The 19,867-nt window shown below is 38.9% G+C and overlaps 1 protein-coding gene across 3 annotated transcripts in view; it reads left to right on the forward strand.

Moving 5' to 3' along the window:
- tox (thymocyte selection-associated high mobility group box) overlaps positions 1 to 19,867 on the forward strand; it is a 250,536-nt gene that overhangs the window by 81,535 nt on the left and 149,134 nt on the right. For all 3 annotated transcript variants that reach the window (XM_073041893.1, XM_073041897.1, XM_073041901.1), the window contains exon 2: positions 18,666 to 18,731. In XM_073041893.1, coding sequence (XP_072897994.1) covers positions 18,666 to 18,731 — 66 coding nt within the window. The remainder of the gene's footprint in view (positions 1 to 18,665; positions 18,732 to 19,867) is intronic.

A 19,867-nucleotide genomic window follows, 5' to 3' on the forward strand; every position in this document is an offset into this window, starting at 1 on the left:
GCTGCATCAAAAGTTAGAAGCAGTAGTTGAGTTAATTTCCTCTGTTACTGGTCAATGCATTACAATTGATGGCATTATCAACGTGAAGAAGGGGGTTCATTTTTGAGAAATCTGTTGTAATTACTCTTGCTAATGCAATGAAGGATTGGTAGTTTGTTGGGAATGAGATTAAGTAGGCTTTTTTATCACCAGCAGAAGTCCAGTTGGGTTGCTACATCCTTAGGGCCTCAGTCAGCTTGGGCTTTAGTTGTGTTACCAAATCTCTTCAGTGATGAACATTGACTTTTCCCATTCAAAACTGATCCCTGTGACATTACGGTACTCAATTCTTATCAAAGATGTCTTCAGTAGTGGGAGTGGTGATTTGTCAATTGAGGGGTAGCTAGTGGAAATTAGAGGTATGTTTAACAATGTTTAACCTAATGAATTGAAACTTCATGGGTTCTGAAATGAATGTTAAGAACTGCCAGGACGATCCTTCCTCATTGTGGATTATCGTATTTCTAGCTCTGCTGTTTCCATATTTCAGATAGGAGAGGTTGTAGCAGAAGGGCATATTATGTTCATTGTAAGTTATGATTCCATATATATGATCGTATCAGGCTGTTGCTTCATTAGTTCATGATGCACAAATTAAATGTATGGGAGGAAGGTTTTGCAGGTTATATGTGCTGATTTGGTCATTGAATTCTGTGTTATGTCCAGTCGTTCTCTTGCTATAGTTTTTCACAACACTTTTGATACAACTGATCACTTTGCTACAAATATTTGAGAAGACAGTACAGAATCAATTATTTTGCTGTACATCTCAAATCACATATGAAAGGAGACTTACGGTCACTGTCGCAAAGCACTTTACAAAGGTGAAGTCAGTCACTACTGCAATGTAGGAAATGTGGCAGCCAAGTTACCCCTAGTAAGCTTCTAGAAAAGGTGTTGAGATAATATCACGTAACCAATCTTAGTCATATTTATTAAGGACAAAAATCAGACTAAAGAATGTTACAAAAAAGCATCTCTTTACAACTATCCAGCAGCTTTCCTAGTTCCTATTATTTGTGTTTTTTTTTTGATATATTTAATTAACAACTTCACATTTCCCCGTTGCCTTGGTAGAGATTTTGATTTATAGCTTGAAATCATTAGTCTAGACCTCTGGATTAGTAGTCATGGTACATGCCTATTATGCTGCTAACTTGCCCCACAGAACAAAATAAAAACATATTTATGGCAGCCAGTATGCTAGGTGGATTAATGAAAGAACTGAAATTTAGTTTTTCATATTTGAAGAAATGCAGTTTGTCAATTATACATGTCTTCTCCAGAAACATTAGAGTGGAAAAGGTTCACAGAAAGAATATAATAAAGTGATGAATTCCATTCTGAGGCAGCAGACATTTTCCTATTATATGCTTGGGGGAGGGGAACTAGTCCATCATTTACAATCCTGACCTACTTTCAGCTGTTTATTATTCAGCTATATGTTCAAAAAATCTCTGTAATTCAATTTGCATACAGTACAGCATGGCTGCACTGAGAAATAGGTTTGTTCTAAGATTAACAATGAATGCCCTTTGTTAGATCATCCTCATATTTAATAAATATCAGAAAGGGCTCACAGTAAGCAAAAAAAAAGCACAACTAATAATCTGGAAATGTGGACCAAGTGTAAATGTTGTCTACTAGCAGCTAGTGTTGACATTTAAATTTAAAGTGGGTTTTCCTCTAATTGAACCCGGTGGGAACTGCTCCTTTTGGATGTGTGGGTTAATAGGATTAGCCTTAATTGTTAAAACAGTAAACAAAAATCAGTTTTACAAGAAATGTAACCAGCTGTGCCACTGTGGAAAATAGCAGTTGAAACAACCCATTGATATACTGATGAAATTTCATGTTGCAAGGCAATAAGTGTCAATTGTTGTTGTGAGTTTTACAATGAAGGAAAATGGTGAACAGTTAAAATAATATACACGTAATATTGTTTCTTAAATTGCTAAATTGCTCGCACTTTTGATCCAACAAGCTTGCAGCCTAATTTAAATGAGCGATATTAATTTTCCAAGTGCTGGTTTCCAAAGTGCCTTTTTCACAAAGGGTATGATTTCAGACCTCCATTTGGATTGTCTTAAAACTGCTTGTCAAAAATGATATGAACACCTTGAAATTTAGAGGAGCATAAATTCATCATGACTGCCCCCATTTTACAGACAGTAAAAGGGTAGAACTGAATTCAGCAGAGCTAAAACTTACAAAGAACTCAGTCCAACAGCACATTTATCAAGCCAAGTTTATACAGCTCAAATGCCCATCTTAAAATATACACTCATTTCATTTTACTGCTGCTAATTATGCTTCCATGAGTGCCAATAAAATTTATAGCAAATTTTTATGTTAAATAAATAAATAATTTCAGTTAGTCCTGACAAAGGGCCTCAGCCCAAAACGTCGACAGCGCTTCTCCCTGTAGATGCTGCCTGACCAGCTGCGTTCCACCAGCATTTTGTGTGTGTTGCTCAAATAATTTCAATTATGGTTTTTGGAGCTGTTTGATTAACCTTTCAAATAGATTATTTACATTTTGTAAATAAACATACATGCATAGAAGAGAAAATTTAGACTGTATTTTCTTTAAATCACACAAAAAATAAGGGAAAAAACTAAAACTTCTCTCTCAGTAGCACTACAATTTGTATTTAAAAGGGAGAATGTGTGATCTTATTTCACAACATTGTCTGAATCCGGGTACCGACCATGTTCTGTTTTTAATAGACCTCCTTAAATCAATTTTGTTCATATACAAGAAAATGCATAAAACTGACTCAATATAGTAACCTTGCCTCCACAGTATCGCAATGAGCGGCATCAAAACACATGGAACTGATGGGAAAGAACAATATCTGAAAGTAGAGAGAGAAAAAATTAGTTCTGACATTTGTAGGAATGAATATATATATATATATATATATATATGTTTGTTTTTGTGTGTGTGAGAGAGTTTTGAGTTAAATAAGGTTATGCGAGTTCATTCATATCTATGGATGCCTATAAATTGGGCATTTGTAACTGGGAGTGGTCTGTAGTGTTAACTATTTGGAACCAACTTCTTTATTCCCTGACATAAGCTCTGTTCCCTAGTCACTGACACCATCTGTTTCTCGGGCAGTTATCTAAAATTGCATCAAGCTGCTTGTAAATTGTGTTATGTTTGACCCTATGATGAGCTCGGGTATGTAGGCCAATGCCAGGGGTCAAATCCCATGAACTAGAATGCAGTGCCAGAAGGACAATTTTCCACTGACCATATGCAGTGCTACCTTCAAGACAGTGCTCAGTTCCCAATATCCCCATTATTTACTGACCTCCAACTCCTATCAGTCAGCATTCATAGCTATCCTCCATGCGTTCCACCTAACCATTAAAAACACATCACAATCATGTGTCCCAGCTCACACACACCTTCGACACTATTCAAGCCATAACAGCCACATCAGCTAAAATAATGGCAAACATCGACATCTCCAAATACCTGTTGATTTGATGTACATCTGTGTCCAGCCAGCACCAAACCCACTTTAATTGGCCGGGTGGATTGTGAGTGGCCAGCAATAGCTGGGGCTCACTTGGGATACCTCAGGCCAGCTACCTAAAGCCAAATGTGCAGCGTGGCTGGAGCAGATTGGCTTAGGGTTAGGAGTTTGTCCTTTCTCCACATGACCACACAGGTTTTCTCCAAGAGCTCAGGTTTCCTCCCACAGTCCAAAGTCTTACTGGTTGATAGATTAATTGGACAGTGTAAATTGTCCTGGTATTAGGCTAGGGTTAAATTGGGGGTTGCTGGGTGGTGTAACTCAAAGATCAGATAGGGCCTGTTCCACAATATCTCTCTAAATAAATAAATAAAATAGAAAATTCACCTCATCTTTATCAGTAATCACTTACAACCGTAACCTGTTAACATCTGCTTCACCTTCGCCTCACACGCTTATCATTATTCTCTCAGATTGTGGACCACCTACCACAACAGCTATATCAGCCAAATATATTGCACAACACACTGATACATTTCCCTCTCGATTACAGGACAATGTGGTGCACTAACTGGAGGAGGAATAATGCATTTGCTTTGCCTAACCCCATTGAGGAAATGGTGTAGATTATTATGGGTCTGAACATTATTCGGTCCACGTCAGGAATGCTGCTGAAATCACTTAGACGACAATACTTACCCATGTTATTCTGTCCCTCATACACTTCCCACGTTGTACATTTCTGATCTATCTCAAGATGTTATAAGCAACCACCTCTTACTTTCTCTGTTTCCAGCACCACAGTGGCATCATTGTACCTGTTTGATTCTCTGTACTCAAAATATATGTTTAATTACAGGAACAGCAAAAAGACAGCTATGGTGATTACATATTGTTTGTTTTCACTCTCACAGCTACAGTATATAGGTAATGATATTGCAGGTAATTAAAAGCAAAACAAGAAAGACAATGTCTGTGAAGTACCAGGAATGAACTCCTTGCAGCTAAAGTAAGGGAAAAGATAATGTAGGCACCATCTCAGCAGAGGGCAGGCCCACACACTAGTCCTGCTGCAGAGTTCCTGAAAGGCTTCTCAGTGAGATTATAGTAGAAGGCAGTTGTCACAATAAAATGAGATGCATGGGAGAGCCTACCAGAAAGCCTGTGTTCAATATCAAGGAAGGGGAATACAGCATCCATTTAGTGCAAAATTCAGCATAAACATTGGAGACTGACCTTTCCAACAGTGGTGGGCAACTGTATTTTGAAACTTGTGGACCCAATAATAATAGAGGTTAATTTAAAACACTGCAGCTCCCAATGAAACAAGAACACCTGCCGCCCACCACCTGGGGAAATCGAGGAGATTCGGACTGCTGTCATGCAAGAATAACTTGCTGCATGAATTGCTATGGGTTACACTAGGCAAAGGGGTCTGTAGAGCATCAGAGCGATATGGCAAGTTTTTTTTTAAGTGCACGAAATCTGAAACATAGACAGAAAAGCTGGAATCACTCATCGGGTCAGGTGGAATCTGTGGAAGCAGAGCTAAGCTCAAAGTTTTATTGTGATCAAGATTTATGTTGAACTGCTGGATGCTGTAGCAATCTGTTGTAAAGCACTAGACTTAGTCACCCAAGTAACAATCAGCAGCCAAGGATCAGGAGAATGCAGAGGAGAAAACGAGTAGCATGATGTAACACAACATAACTTTCCTATTTAGACTCATGAGTGATTAGGCACCAGCCAGGTTGTGACCAAATTCTCCTTGTAAATGTTCAGTCTTTGCTTTTTCAGTATAGAGAACCTTCATCAGATTTTGCTTTAACCCACTGAGTGTTTCCAGGATTTCTGGCATTTTTATTACAAGCATTAAACAACCTGCCATCCAGCAAATACACTCAGTTTGTGTCCTTGTCTGTTGCTTTATAGCCACAAGCTCACACTGTTGCAATCCCTGCAAGTGATGCTGTCCTCAGCCAGGCTTCTAAGCCCAGAGGTGCTGCTTCCAAAAGACATGTGCTGTTTCTTCCACTTAAAGCTAACACCAACCAAGATAATCTAATAGATGCATAAAACAGGGACTAAGGCAATGAACTATCAGTGGAAAAGGATCTGCTGCTTTCCCAGTGTGTATGATGAATAAGCTCTTCTGGGGCTTCTAGTTGGGTATAGGTATAACTGACATTTCGATGGCAGACTCTGCCATCCTCTCAGATATCTAGTTCACTGATAGTTATATGCCCCCCCCCCCCCCCCATCGTCTGTCCCTCCTGATTGGTTAGTCCTCATCCAATTAGGATTCCACTGTCCAAGGAATTCAATTGTAAACAGGGTAGGACAGCAGAAACCTGATTGGATGAGGACTAACCAATCAAGAGGGACAAACGACAGGGGTATAAATACCACCGGACCAGACGTGGCCAGGCATCATCCCTGATGAAGGTGGCAGAGTCTGTCATTGAAATGTTAGTTAAAATCAATAAATGAACTATCAGTGGATTTTTATATTCAATGTGGTCGGAATTCAAAATTTGATTTTGAAATTTAATAGTCTGGTGGCTTTAATTTTAGAATAGTAGAGGTATACAGCAATGAAAAGGCTCTTCACCCCACCTCATCCATACCAGTAAGATGCCTGTCAGATCTAGTCCAGTTACCTGCATTTGACCCATTTCCCTTTGAACATTATCTATCTATCTCCCTCTCCACTTTGTACTCAAATAATTCTGGGAAGTTAAGAGTTGCCTAACTAATCTCCACCACTCCTCTACTTCCCCCTCATTCACCTGACCCTCAGTTATTGAAAATTACTCTATGATTAGGGTTCACATGAGGAAATCTGCAGATGATGGAAATTCAAACAACACACACAAAATGCTGGTGGAACACAGCAGGCCAGGCAGCATCAGGTGTTCTGACGAAGGGTCTCAGCCCAAAACGTCGACAGTGCTTCTCCCTACAGATGCTGCCTGGCCTGCTGTGTTCCACCAGCATTTTGTGTGTGTTCTATGATTAGGGTTGTTCCCTTACAGTAATGTGGTTACAGCCTCCAAATGATCATCACAGATCTTGACACCCACTTTGCCTTATGTTGCAGAACTCTGCCAGAGCAGTCCAGTCAATACATCATTGGTCTGTTCTGTCAAAAGAGTTTTTGCAAATGACTTTCTTTATAAACATACAGAACATACTGCCTGGGGCATTAGTCACTGTTGTCAGCAGATACTCCTTGTTGCAAATGATTATCTTTTAGTTTTTTTCCATGTTAGCTGCATCTGGTACAAAATGAAGGCACCATATCTGTTGAGCAATGCTGACACGTGACTGCCGAAAAGTGTGGCAAAGCAACATGTGGTCTTTAATGTGCTCTTTGCCTGCTAACTCTGCCAAGAAAATCAAATATAAAACTGTAGTCACCTCTTATTGAATAGGGAGCCTCATTATTTATCCTCATACAATGGTAGATGGCAAAATGTGTAATGTTACAAACCTCTCTTTCTCCTGCTCAGAAGGAGCCTGATGCAGAAAGGTTCATGGACAAAGTCATCCAGGGAGCTTCTGGCAATGCAGCTCTTGCCTAGTTCTGATGCTGCTATGCGCTTGCACCAGGAGGGATGTCCTTAATGAAGCGCTTTGCTTTGTTTCATTTAGATGGCTTAATTCTTTAATACATTGGTGGAAATTCCTTCTGGGAGCCCAACTCAAATTTTCTCCCACTTCTAATACTTTATCCTTTCAGAGATGTGCTTCTCTTATTTCCCCAGTGATACTGCATTCCAACTGGAGAGTCTAGTGTTGCACACTGCTTTACAGAAACTGATTTATGCAGAATTCAACAAAAACATTCTTCAACATCTGTTATATTACTCTCTGAAGACTTTTACAAAGTTGTACAATTTTAGAAAACTAAGAAAACAACAAGCCACTTTTGAATGGTAGCAACAATCAAAAGGATTCAATTAGCAAATATATTTCACATGTGGCACTAATTATGAAACAAAGGAGACCACTCAGCCCATCATGTCTAAGCCAGTCTCATTCCCCCTCTTATTTTCCATAGTTGTATTTGCTCACACATACCCAATATCAGCACCTACCTACACTAGGGGCAATTAGCATACCAACCAGCATGTCTTTGGGCACCCATGATTCTTCATGCAAACTGCACACAGAGAGCACCAGAAGTCAAGAATAATCCATGTTCACCCGAGCTGTGAAGCCACAATGGTACTAGCTCAGCCATTGTATTACCTAACTTTGTTGGTGATACACTGGTTGGAAAAGGAGAGTGAAGGGGGGCTCCATCTGAATGCTCAGCACATCTTCAAGAATGCAAGTTATGTACAGTTAATTGGCTTCACGCCATAAGTGCAGCAGAGCCACCAGATCTTTTCATATAAATTCTTCCAATAGACTGTACTGCAATGTTCCCTCTAAGGTGTGCATATGCACACATCTTTTGCTACTAGTGCACAAAGGAATTTAAACTGCGCCCAAAAAGTTGTCACCCTCTACATTGTTGGCATGTTAAGTATATTTCACAGTCGTACACAATCACATTTCCTTTTCTGGTATCCGATGTGGATGGTGATGACCATGTGGAGTTTACGATGATTTGTCTAGAAATTTTAGAACTGGCTAATTTTTATTCTTTTTATTCAAGAAATTATTCAGTGCACACAGTGTTGTCACTCGGCAAAAAAATTGCACAGCTCATGACTTTTGTGTACTGGTCAATACAAAGTGAGGGAATGTTGCCGTACAGTATGTGCACCACCCAATTCCCCAATATATTGCTCCACATATTTCATCCTCCACAAATATTCAGAAGTGCCATAAACACTATTTACTGTTTTAAGGGCGCTCACAGCAGCTCAAAAAGATCCACTAGCAATTCATTGCTTTTCTCCAATAGTACAGATCCAGATTTTTTTTTTTTGTAATCTGTAGGGGAATATATTTCATAGGTACAGGCAACTCAATTAATTTGGACAGCTTGAGCACTGAAGTAGAAAATACGAATATAAAATTAACAAGCCTCAAGTAAAGAAGATTAGTTTGATTGTTATTTCTTCTCTTAGGGAAGTGACAATGTAGAAAGGATCCCAGCTAGAACAGTTAATGTGCCAATTAACATGTTATCAAAAAGCAGGAAGAATAATTAGATATGAACAGAGCTGAAGGTAACAAGAAAAAACACTGATGTAGAAGCTAGTACTGTGGCAATGTTGGTTAGAACATGGAACTAACAAACTGAGGAAGGCAACTGGTTTGGAATATTTAACATATAGTTTTACATTATTTAAAGCTTGTTGAATTTAATATGGATGTGAAAAACAATTTTTTTTTTGTATTTTTTGCACATTACTCATTGCAGTTTCTGGATTTAAGTAGTTATTGTAACTAGTTCAGCAAAACTCTTTAAGTGTCAAAAATTCTTTGAACTTGTTCCATAGCCTAAAGAGCCTTTACCACCAGTGCCCTCCATTGTTTGCTCCGTGGGTGTTTGTGAGCATCATCGGGTGGTGGGAAGGCACGTCTGGTGTAGATGGATCTGTATATTATTTGCCTTGGTTCAGTTGTAGCAGATCTGCTCCTTATTTGACAGCTACAGCTTAAAGACCTCTCTGATGTCATGAAAAGCAAAAAAAAAACAGCAAATGCTGGAAATCTGAAATAAAGTTAGAAAATACAGGGAACACTCAGCAGATCAGGAAACACCTATAGAAAGAGAAAAAGTTAATGTTCAGTTCAAAGACCTTTGGAGCCACCAAGTACACACCAATCATCATGCACCCATTTACTATAAACCTATGTTTATTCTCCCCTCATTCCCCACTAACTTCCACCTCCTCCCCCTTTGCTTCTACCATTGATTCACCTACAAACCAGGAGAAATTATCTATCAACCTAAATATCATTGAGATGCGGGAGGAAATTGGAGCACCCAAAACTCCTACACAGTCACAGGGAGAGCAAGCAAGCCCCACACAGATAGCATCGAGGTCAGGAATGAAGTTGAGTTGCTGAATCTGAGAGGCAGCAGCTCTTTTTGTTTTGCCACGTTATAGAAGGAGCCCGTTCAGCTCATCAAATCTATGTCAGCTGTCAAAACATCCCCTTCAGTCTTATTCCACATTTATTTTCCTATCATCTCTTTCTCTCTCATATGCCCATCGACAGTCAATTCTTATGATACCCACATTCACCAGAGGCACTGCATTGCCATCTGTTAACTGACCAGTACATCCCTGGGAAAAGGGAGACAACCAGAGCACCTGAGGTAACCCACACAGTCAAAGGGAGAACATGCAAATTCCACAGAGACAGCTTCCCGATGTTAGAATCAAGCCAAGTTCATTGGACCTCTAACCAATGTATCACTGCACTGTTTCTCTCTGTCAAGAGACGCTACTTGAGCCACTAAGAATTTTAAACATGTACCACCAGGCTCAAAGACACTTTTTGTAAGACTATTGAATCATTCCCCTGTGCAATAAGGCAGACTCTTGGCCTCACAATCTACCTCACTATTGTTTTGCACCTTGTTCTCTGTTGCTGTTGTACGCCATTCTGCATCTTGTTATTGTTTCAGCTTCTACTACTTTGATTAACTGTGTAACGATTTGATTTGTATGGACATTATCCATGATAAGCTATCCACTACCTTGGTACATGTGACAATATAAACCAATCCCCATTTTAGCATTTTTTTGTCTTTATTCCTTGTGTATGTAATCCAGCCTAATGCAGGGCTGGGGGAGTGCAGCACTGTCAGGGACATATGTTGGCTTATATATTTACTGGATGTTTGCCTTAGTAATTTAGTAGTTTCAGACAGGAGTTACGAATTTCTCTCCATACTCTGGAATTTTAATTGGGATAAAGCACCAAACATGATGGAGTTTGATCTCTCACTTGTGAAGAATCAATCCCAGGAGATGGAGGTAGAGTTTTCTGAGCCCAGCTGCAGGGGCAGTCTGGTGCTCAATGTCAAGGGAAGAGGGCTTCCAGTGATCCCAGCCTCGGAGAGAGGGGTGTTTGGTATTATTTGGAGGAATGCTTTGTTGCCAAGGAACTTTGTTAAATATGATGTGTGGGGAGAAGCACTGCTGTCCCTCCTGGCTCGGGTTGTCACTCTGATTTTGTTCCCATTTACCCCCCCCCCCCACTCTCATCTGATGCTATGAGTGACAATGTTAAAATTCTCCCACTGCCTTTCAGATTGGAGGTACAGCTTCCCTCTTCCCTCTGAACTGCCCACAGAATACACTACAGTTTGAAGAAGTGCAGAATATAGTCCTTGTATTATGGCCATTTTTATTTACATTGCCAATATCATGAAATAAAAAACCTCTAGATTATACAGCTATATACCTAGTAATATTCTGCACAACTGTCAAATTTGGAGTAAATTGTAAGCTAGTCTCTGAATGTTACAAGAGGACCTGTGAGTAAGTGGGCTGAAGGAAGACTGCAAAATTAAAGTACAACCCTTTGTATTCTGAAAATTTGTGTGAAAAGCCCATAGGAGCAAAATGGTCTTTAGTTGCTCCTATATTTTAACTGTCTGTGGTTGGATCACAAGACATTTTGTGTCTGCAAGTCTTAAAACCCTCCTAGTGTTGAGGTATAAGGAGATAAGTTCAGTGGGATCTATTAATGCATGTCGTTTATAAATGAAGTAGCCTTGGGATTGGGAACAAACATGTCTGGTCTCTGAGACTGTCAAGTTCAATGCGAGCTGGCCATATGGCAGGAATGGTGGTCTTTTTCTCTGTTACTGGGTGCTTTCCAAACAAGAATGTATAAAATTATTTGCCCTGGCAACTACAATGTACTTCAACTGCATCATGCAAATTTGAACATTCCCAACTTGTATGACAAATAAACTCTTCTCAGGCTTCCAGCCAGGTATAGGTATCGATTATAACTGACGTTTCAATGACAAACTCTGCTATCTTCTTCAAGGATGATGCCTGGGCGTGTCTAGTCCAGTGATATTTATACTCCCATAATATATCCCTCCTGATTAGTTAGTCCTCCTCCAATCAGGTTTCCGTTCTCCCACCTTCTTTACAGTCAAATTCCAGTTCTTACTTAAGAGTGAGACTTTTGTCTTTGTTAAAATTCTTTTCCTCTAGTTTCATTTCAATGGTTTCCTTTACCAGGCAGTCCCAAAAGCCAATTGGCGTGCCACAGTGGTTTTGTGCCTTCAAAGTCAATCCTATGACCATTGCAAATGCAATGTTCTGCTACAGCTGATTTCTCTGGGTAACCCAAACAGATACAACTCCCGTGCTTCTTGATGCAAATTTTCAATGTGTGTCCTGGCTGGCCGATATACACTGCTCCACATTCACAGGGAAACTTTGACCCACAAAAGCTGTGACTTGAGCTTCCTTACGGGTTAGTGGATGGTATTAATCTGGTATTTCTTTAGGGTCCTGGTGATCCATCCAGAAACTGTGGCAATATAGGGAAGACAGGTGGTAGCAACATGTTCCTCCTCATTTGTAAATGTGACAGAGATCTCCCGAGGTTGCTAAGTAAGTACTTAGTGTATAAACATTCTGCCTAGCTGTAACCTTTAAAGCCATTTGCGGAGATTTCCTGTTCTGAAACACACTGTACCTTTGGCTGTGAATAATGTGGAACCTGGTTCTGGTCTTTTTGGGAAGATGATCCATGCAATCCACTGATTTTTGTGGGTTTGGATAGAAGAGCTATTCATTTTCTATATTAAAGATGGCATTACCTTGGATTCTAATTCAGCAGCTAAAGTGGAAGTGTTGCTACCTAGCATGGTTTGTTAAATTCTTCAGAACCCAAAACAGATATATGCCCACATGTGTTTACATGTACTGTAACTTCATGCAAGTCAATAAGTTTATAGCTCTTATAAACAATTATAGATATTCTCTAAGCAAGAACCGGAATTCAATTGTAAACAAATTGGGACATTAGAAACCTGGTTGGACTATTCAGTCAGGAGGGACAGACAACGGGGTACATATACCAGCAGACTAGACATGCCTAGGCATCATCCCTGATGAAGATGGCAGAAGCTGGTCATCGAAACATTGATTAAAATTGATACTTGTACCTGGCTAGAAACTCAAGAAGAGTTTATCCATCATATACGTCGGGAAAATACTAGATCCTTTTTTATAGAAATACTATTTAAATCTACTCTTTGATGAGATGCTCCATTTCTTTTGATACATATCCATTGCTCTTTAAACTTGGACAAGTGTTATCTCTCTGGCTTAAAGTTGTGAGGCTTCATTATGTGAAATATTCATTGTGTAATATACACAAGAGGTGCACCAATTGAAATGATTAAGCTGAAGTGACTGGGAAAACACACTAGAACTGCAGAGCACAAATTCTAGCAGAAGATGTATCAAACACATAAATAAATTAAGATTTGATGCGATTGGTTCCTCCCCATTGTTCTTACTTAGCCAATGCCATTGCTACTACTGAACAAATGGAAAATGACAAGAAACCCAAATGTACACCTGACCAAGGAAAACAACATAAATTGATTCTTGTGCACTTGTAGTTCAACATTACTGGCAGATCAAGGACAAGGAGATCCAGCAGATAATGATAACTTTTCAGCTTGGTTGTAAGATTGATTTTTTTGTAATCCTGCTTTCTAATACTCTTAAACTGTTACAGAACATCAAGCTTGAACTTTGTTCTTTCATAAAACAGTAGCAATACACTTATTTCTAGATGGAATTAAAAGGCTTAATTCAGATTCAATAAAGGCAAATCTATTAACACCAGCCTGACAAGCAGCCAAAGTGATGCAAAGAGAATAAGGGTCCTAAAGAAGAGTCTTGGTCTGAAACTTTGACTCTTTATTCATTTCCATCGATGTTGCTTGACCTGCTGAGTTCCTCTAGCATTTTGTGTGTGTTGCTTTAGATCTCCAGCATCTGCAGACTTTCTTGCCTTTCTAAGAGAACACGTACTGTTTTTATTATTGAAAATTTAAAAGAAAAACCAAAGTTCGTTTGGAGGAGCAACACCCTATATTCCATCTGGGTAGCCTCCAACGGATGGCATGAACATCCATTTCTTGTACTTCTGGTAATTTCACCCCCTCCTCTCCTTCAGTATTCCCCATTCCTCTTTCCCTCTTTCACCTTATCTCCTTACCAATCCATCACCTCCCTCTGGTGCTCCACCCCCTTCCTTTTCTTCCCTGGTCTCTGTCCTCTTCTATCAGATTTCCCCTTCTCCAGCTTGTCTGTCTCACTTATCAACTTCCTAGCTCTTTCTTTCATCCCTCCCCGCTTCCCAGTTTCACCTATCACCTACCACCTTGTACTTCTACCTCCCCCCAACTCCTTACTCTTTTTTTCCCAGTCCTGACAAAGGGTCTCGGCCTGAAACGTCAATCATTTCCTCTTTTCCATAGCCGCTGCCTGGCCTGCTGATTTCCTCCAGCATTTTGTGTATGTTGCTTGGATTTCCAGCATCTGTGGATTTTCCTGTGTTTTTAAAAGAAATATTCCCACTTGCCAGAAGTTCAGATAGAAAAATACTGAAAAAGCACGTTCAACTTAGTTCACTTGAAAAGTGGGTAAAATCCAGTTTGGGTATTTGAAAGAGTCGAGACTCTGCCAAAATCACAGTAAGTTTATTGGAATGTTATCATATCTTGGAAATCATTGCAATATTTATATGAAAGAGGTTAAAGTACAGCTGGCTACATATAACCCTCCTTTAGTTTGAATTACTACATCACTTCTGAAATCTAAAACAAGAGGTGCTACAATAAAAGAAGTTAACATTTTAAAAGAACAAAAATATTTTCACAATGTATAATTAAACATTAGAATATATGAAAAAAAAGTACTATCTCCAAGTCTGAATCAATCAAAATGCTCATAGCAAAGCAGAGTCATTATTTTGTAACAATAAGTTGGGTGGTTTTTCAAGTCAAGTCAAGTCACTTTTTATTGTCATTTCGACCATAACTGCTGGTACAGTACATAGTAAAAACAAGACAGCGTTTTTCAGGACTATGGTGTTACATGACATAGTACAAAAACTAGACTGTTTTTTAAAAAAAACAACAGAGAAAAAACTACACTAGACTACAGACCTACCCAGGACTGCATAAAGTGCACAAAACAGTGCAGGCATTACAATAAATAATAAACAAAACAATAGGGCAGTAAGGTGTTAGTCCAGGCTCTGGGTATTGAGGGTTCTGATGGCTTGGGGGAAGAAACTGTTACATAGTCTGGTCGTGAGAGCCCGAATGCTTCAGTGCCTTTTCTCAGACAGCAGAAGGGAGAAGAGTTTGTATGAGGGGTGTGTGGGGTCCTTCATAATGCTGTTTGCTTTGCAGATGCAGCATGTAGTGTAAATGTCCATAATGGCGGGAAGAGAGACCCCGATGATCTTCTCAGCTGACCTCACTGTCCGCTGCAGGCTCTTGCGATTCGAGATGGTTCAATTTCCGAACCAGGCAGTGATGCAGCTGCTCAGGATGCTCTCAATACAACCCCTGTAGAATGTGATGAGGATGGAGGGGTGGGAGATGGACTTTCCTCAGCCTTTGCAGAAAGTAGAGACGCTGCTGGGCTTTCTTTGCTACGGAGCTGGTGTTGAGGGACCAGGTGAGATTCTCCACCAGGTGAACACCAAGAAATTTGTTGCTCTTAACGATCTCTACCAAGGAGCCATCGATGTTCAGTGGGGAGTGGTCAACAACCATCTCTTTTGTTTGGTTCACATTCAGAGACAGGTTGTTGGCTCTGCACCAGTCCGTTAGCTGCTGCACCTCCTCTCTGTAGACTGACTCGTTGTTCTTGCTGATGAGACCCACCACGGTCGTGTCATCAGTGAACATGATGATGTGGTCGAGCTGTGTGTTGCAGCACAGACATGGGTCAGCAGAGTGAACAGCAGTGAATATGGTAGCAAATAATTTCAATGCTGCTTACCGATCAAGTAAAAGTAAAGTGTAATTTTAAAAGGTTACATTGATAATTCATACTAGAATAATGGAATTAATATGATTTCAAAACAAACTAATAAACTGGAAACTAGTGCTTAAGACAAGCATATGTACAAATCTTCTTGGAAACTTTCTCAGCAGAAGGAAATTTAGTCTTTTGTGGTTATAAAAGTAACAATTGTTATAAAGTGTGCAATTTCTCAATAGTGTTGGGGACCATTGGACTTTTGAGATAGTCTTATGTTATTGCTTGGTGTTTATTTAGTTATGACAGACCCTAACTGTAATAGTGCATTCCAACACCATCTTTGAGGACTCGGCTTTTATTGAATTATAGAGTCTTCAATGGCAATATTGCGTTTGACTGTGATTATTGATTATATACCTTCCAATTCCAAGAGGTCATTCCAAACCAATATAACAATCAAGAGGTTCCTGTGTGCTCAGGGGGATCTGATCATACACATTTTGTATTATTTTTCTATGTAGCAATACAAGACCAAAGTACAGTATTGTGAATGGCATGTTAGGACTAATACATGAAAACATGGTAAAGGTCGTTTCATCCTCCACAATCTGCCATTATTGTGGAGAATTGAGGTGGAGAGAAATTATGTCCTGTGGACCAGATTGGGTAAGAGGGAGAAGATCAATGGGGAAAATGGGTGGAAATAGAAAGAAAATCCGAACAGAGAGAGGCTGAAGAGATGATCAAGTTTCATACATGCAAGAGGATTATACTGTAGTAACATCAACTTCCTGAGTGGGTGCTTTTTCCCACTTGTATAAATAAAAAAATATACATCACAATCTGGATGGACTTCATAGGTTTGAAAGTATTAGATCCATTCAGACTTTAAGTCAAAGTGAATAGCAAATCAATAACCTGTTTTATATCTGTTAAAGTTAAATTGTTTTCATGTGTACATACAGTAGAACAGTTAAACATGGTTTTACTTGGATTTTGTTATAATATCATGCATTTTGGAGAATGAATGAGGACCACAGAAATGGTATTGGACTGAGGCTTGTGAATTTTTGCAACACTGGTTTCATTGAAGGAAATTGTAGATTCTTGACATGCCTGTTTTAGGAAAAGACAATGTCATTGCTCATAATCTTCAGTAATATTACATCAATCTTAATGCACAAAGGAGCCATGTTAATTAATTACTATATAATGCATAGTTATTATTCTTCTCTTTCTCGGGAATAAAGATAAATTTACTTCCACTGCACATTTTGTGGCTGATGAGGCAAATGTGATAACTGCAACCTGTTCCACAGATGGAGCAGCTTTTGCTTGATGGGTGGATAGTGCAGTGGATGTATGCTTTTGAAGTTTTCTATACTGTTCTGAATACTCCTAGTCCACTCTAAGTGGTCATGGGCCGAAGATTCCCAGCCTTCAATGTGGATGTTGCATTTTTGAACTGATCCTTGAATCTTGCCCTCCGTCCACCTGACAAACTCTTCCCTTTACAGGAGCCTGGTGTTAGGGCACATGAAGGGTACGGCCTACCGAACATTTTCTATGGGCAACAACTTGAGTGATGTTGTCCTGGGAGAGAACACCGATGTTGTTTTGCTTTCCTTTTCATGAACTTTGCACTTGCCGGTGTTATCTTTCCTCTGCTTTGTAGGTAATAAAATAGCTTGTGCTGCAGTTACTTCTAGTCTCTGAAATGATAAATTGTTTCAGCTCTTTAAAATATAATAAAACACAATTTATGATTCTTGTTAAGGTAGCTATTCCATCAAAATGCTATTTAACAAAGTCTTCTCTATTTCATCAATTAGGAAATACAATGAAGAGGTAGTTCACATGGAAACCAACTCAATTGGTATAAATAAATATACAGATTCCATAAGAACATAAAATACTGGAGTACAATTACGCCATTTGGCTCATCGAGTCAGCTGCACTATTCCATCATGGCTGAGTTATTATCCATTCTCCTGCCTTCTCTCCATAACGTTTGACACTAATCAAGAACCCATCAACCTCCATTTTAAATATACTCAATGACTTGGCCTCCACAGTCATCCATGCAATGAATTCCACAGATTCACCACCTTCTGGCTAAATAAATTCCTCTCCCTCTCTGATCTAAAGGGATGTCCTTTTATGTTCACTCTACCTAGGGTGTTCAATATGCAATAGGTTTCACTGAGACACCCTCCTCATTCTTCTAAATTCAATGTTACAATTAGACTATTCTGTAACCATATTCACTAAAATGATAGACTAGAATAGAGTGAACAGCTTCAGTTGTATGCAGCCTCCTCGCAAGACACACCTTATGTATTACTTGGATCTAAAATGCAGAAGTGTGCCACTTGCATATAAAGTCAAAATTTTATAAAAAAAATACATATTGCAGTAAGTAGAAGAAATTCCAGGTACCGGTATATATGTTTACTTTGGGTCTTTTGAATTCTTTTGCTTGTCGCAGTTCTTCTGATACATCTGAAATCTAGACCAAAAGATTAGAGAATTTCTGCAGCTTTTGACAAATTCAGGGACCAACTTAAGAGTTTCTCAGTCCACTTCTTGTCCATGTACCAATCTATTTGCACATAAAGTTAGATTTTTAATGAGATGCTGTTGTCCTGTGTGAAAACATTGCACTAAGTAGTAGCATTTCCAGTGCTTACATTGGGCATATTGTCATAGCCCTTCAGAAACATCAGAAATTGACGAAAGATTAAAGAATTTTTGCATTATTATACATGCACATTCTATAACTGCATTGCAAATTTGAGAACTGGAGGCGAGTCAGGGTGCATTTTAGGTGTGCTTCATCATTCTTGTATCCTGCCAGAAACAGTGTCATTCATTTAGCAATTCATTAAAACTAATGGCAATGTGTATGCATGGTGCAGAGAATGAGCCATTTTGTTTCATAACAGATTGCAGATGAAAGGAAACCATTCATTTTTTGCCTTCCTGATGTAATTACTACTGAACTAATTACCTCAAATCACTGACATCCAGGGTCAATAAAGATGGAAAGAATTTCATCAAAGACCAGCAATATGAAACAAAATACAAACCTTTTCAACAAAATCTACATTTAATTATCATGTATATTATGGCCAGATTTTAAGTTTGGATGCACTCTGAATATTTATTATTCTTTTCACAGCTTGATGGTGAAAACATGTATATGAGTATGACAGATTCAAGCCAGGACTTCATGCCAGGAAGCCAGGTGGGTTAATTAATCTTCTCCACCGTGTTTTAAGATGTAATTAGACAAATTCAAAGGATGCATTGCAAATAAGCATTGCTATCAGTAACTAGTGTAATCAAAATAATTATAATTTGCAAACAAAGCATTTAAACTGTGCTTTGGATTAATGAGATGTAGCTTGAACAAATGTCATATTTGGATGATTCTTAGATGCAAACATTCACCATTGCAATTAGTGCATTTTTTTCATAGTAATCAAATAACTTTGTTGGCATGATCTTTAAAGGCAAATCTATTTTATTTTTGTAAAGTGTGCTCACATATGCTTATTAAGAGATTTTTAATTGTAGCTAGTTTGATCATTGAGTACAGAACTAACACTGAACACCTGTACAGAAATAATAATTAAGCCAATTTATTTTAATTGGAGGTAAAGATATGGAAATATTATTTTCATATAAAATATGAATCAATAAATATCCTAACTTTATTCAGTCAAAAAGTAGAACATGACTGAATATCAGATTGACAAATTTTATTCCTGACTTCAGCTACTTGCTGTCAAAAGCAAATCATGATTCACACAGTAGACTCATATGCCTCATTCTAAGGTATTGTTAACCCTTTCTCTGGTCAAACAAACATGCTAAAAATAATTAATTCAAACTTGCAGCTTTACTTTATCTTCTTTGATGTATGAGCATTTTCGGGATCCCTTTGGTGAGCTCAAAGGAGAAAAAAGTCTAAGAGCCTGTTTTGGGTTGAACCACCACAGAGGTTAGGAGGACTGGATATGAAAATGTGAAATTACCTATGCAGGGAAGAGTTAGAGAAAAACAGGAAAAAGTTAGAGAGAGAGAGGGTAAAGAGAATGAAATGCTGCTGGAGCAGGGCAGAGGCAGGTATATTAAATACATGAGTCAATTTCGGGCTCAATGTGAATGTATCACAAAGGAGAAGGATAAAAGTGAAGAAGGGTGTTAAAAGTAAAATATAGAATTAGAGAAATAGAAAACGCAGTGCCTGGATGTATATGGACAGCCAGGACTGTTAGTGCAGAAGTCAGATCAGTGGAGGAGTGTCGCTGAGTCTTTCAAACAGATAGAGAAGCTGCAAAATCAACTCTCAGTTAAGAGAGAAGTTGTGGTGGCATT

This window comes from Hemitrygon akajei, chromosome 1 (assembly GCF_048418815.1).
Source record: "Hemitrygon akajei chromosome 1, sHemAka1.3, whole genome shotgun sequence".
Classification (NCBI taxonomy): domain Eukaryota; kingdom Metazoa; phylum Chordata; class Chondrichthyes; order Myliobatiformes; family Dasyatidae; genus Hemitrygon; species Hemitrygon akajei.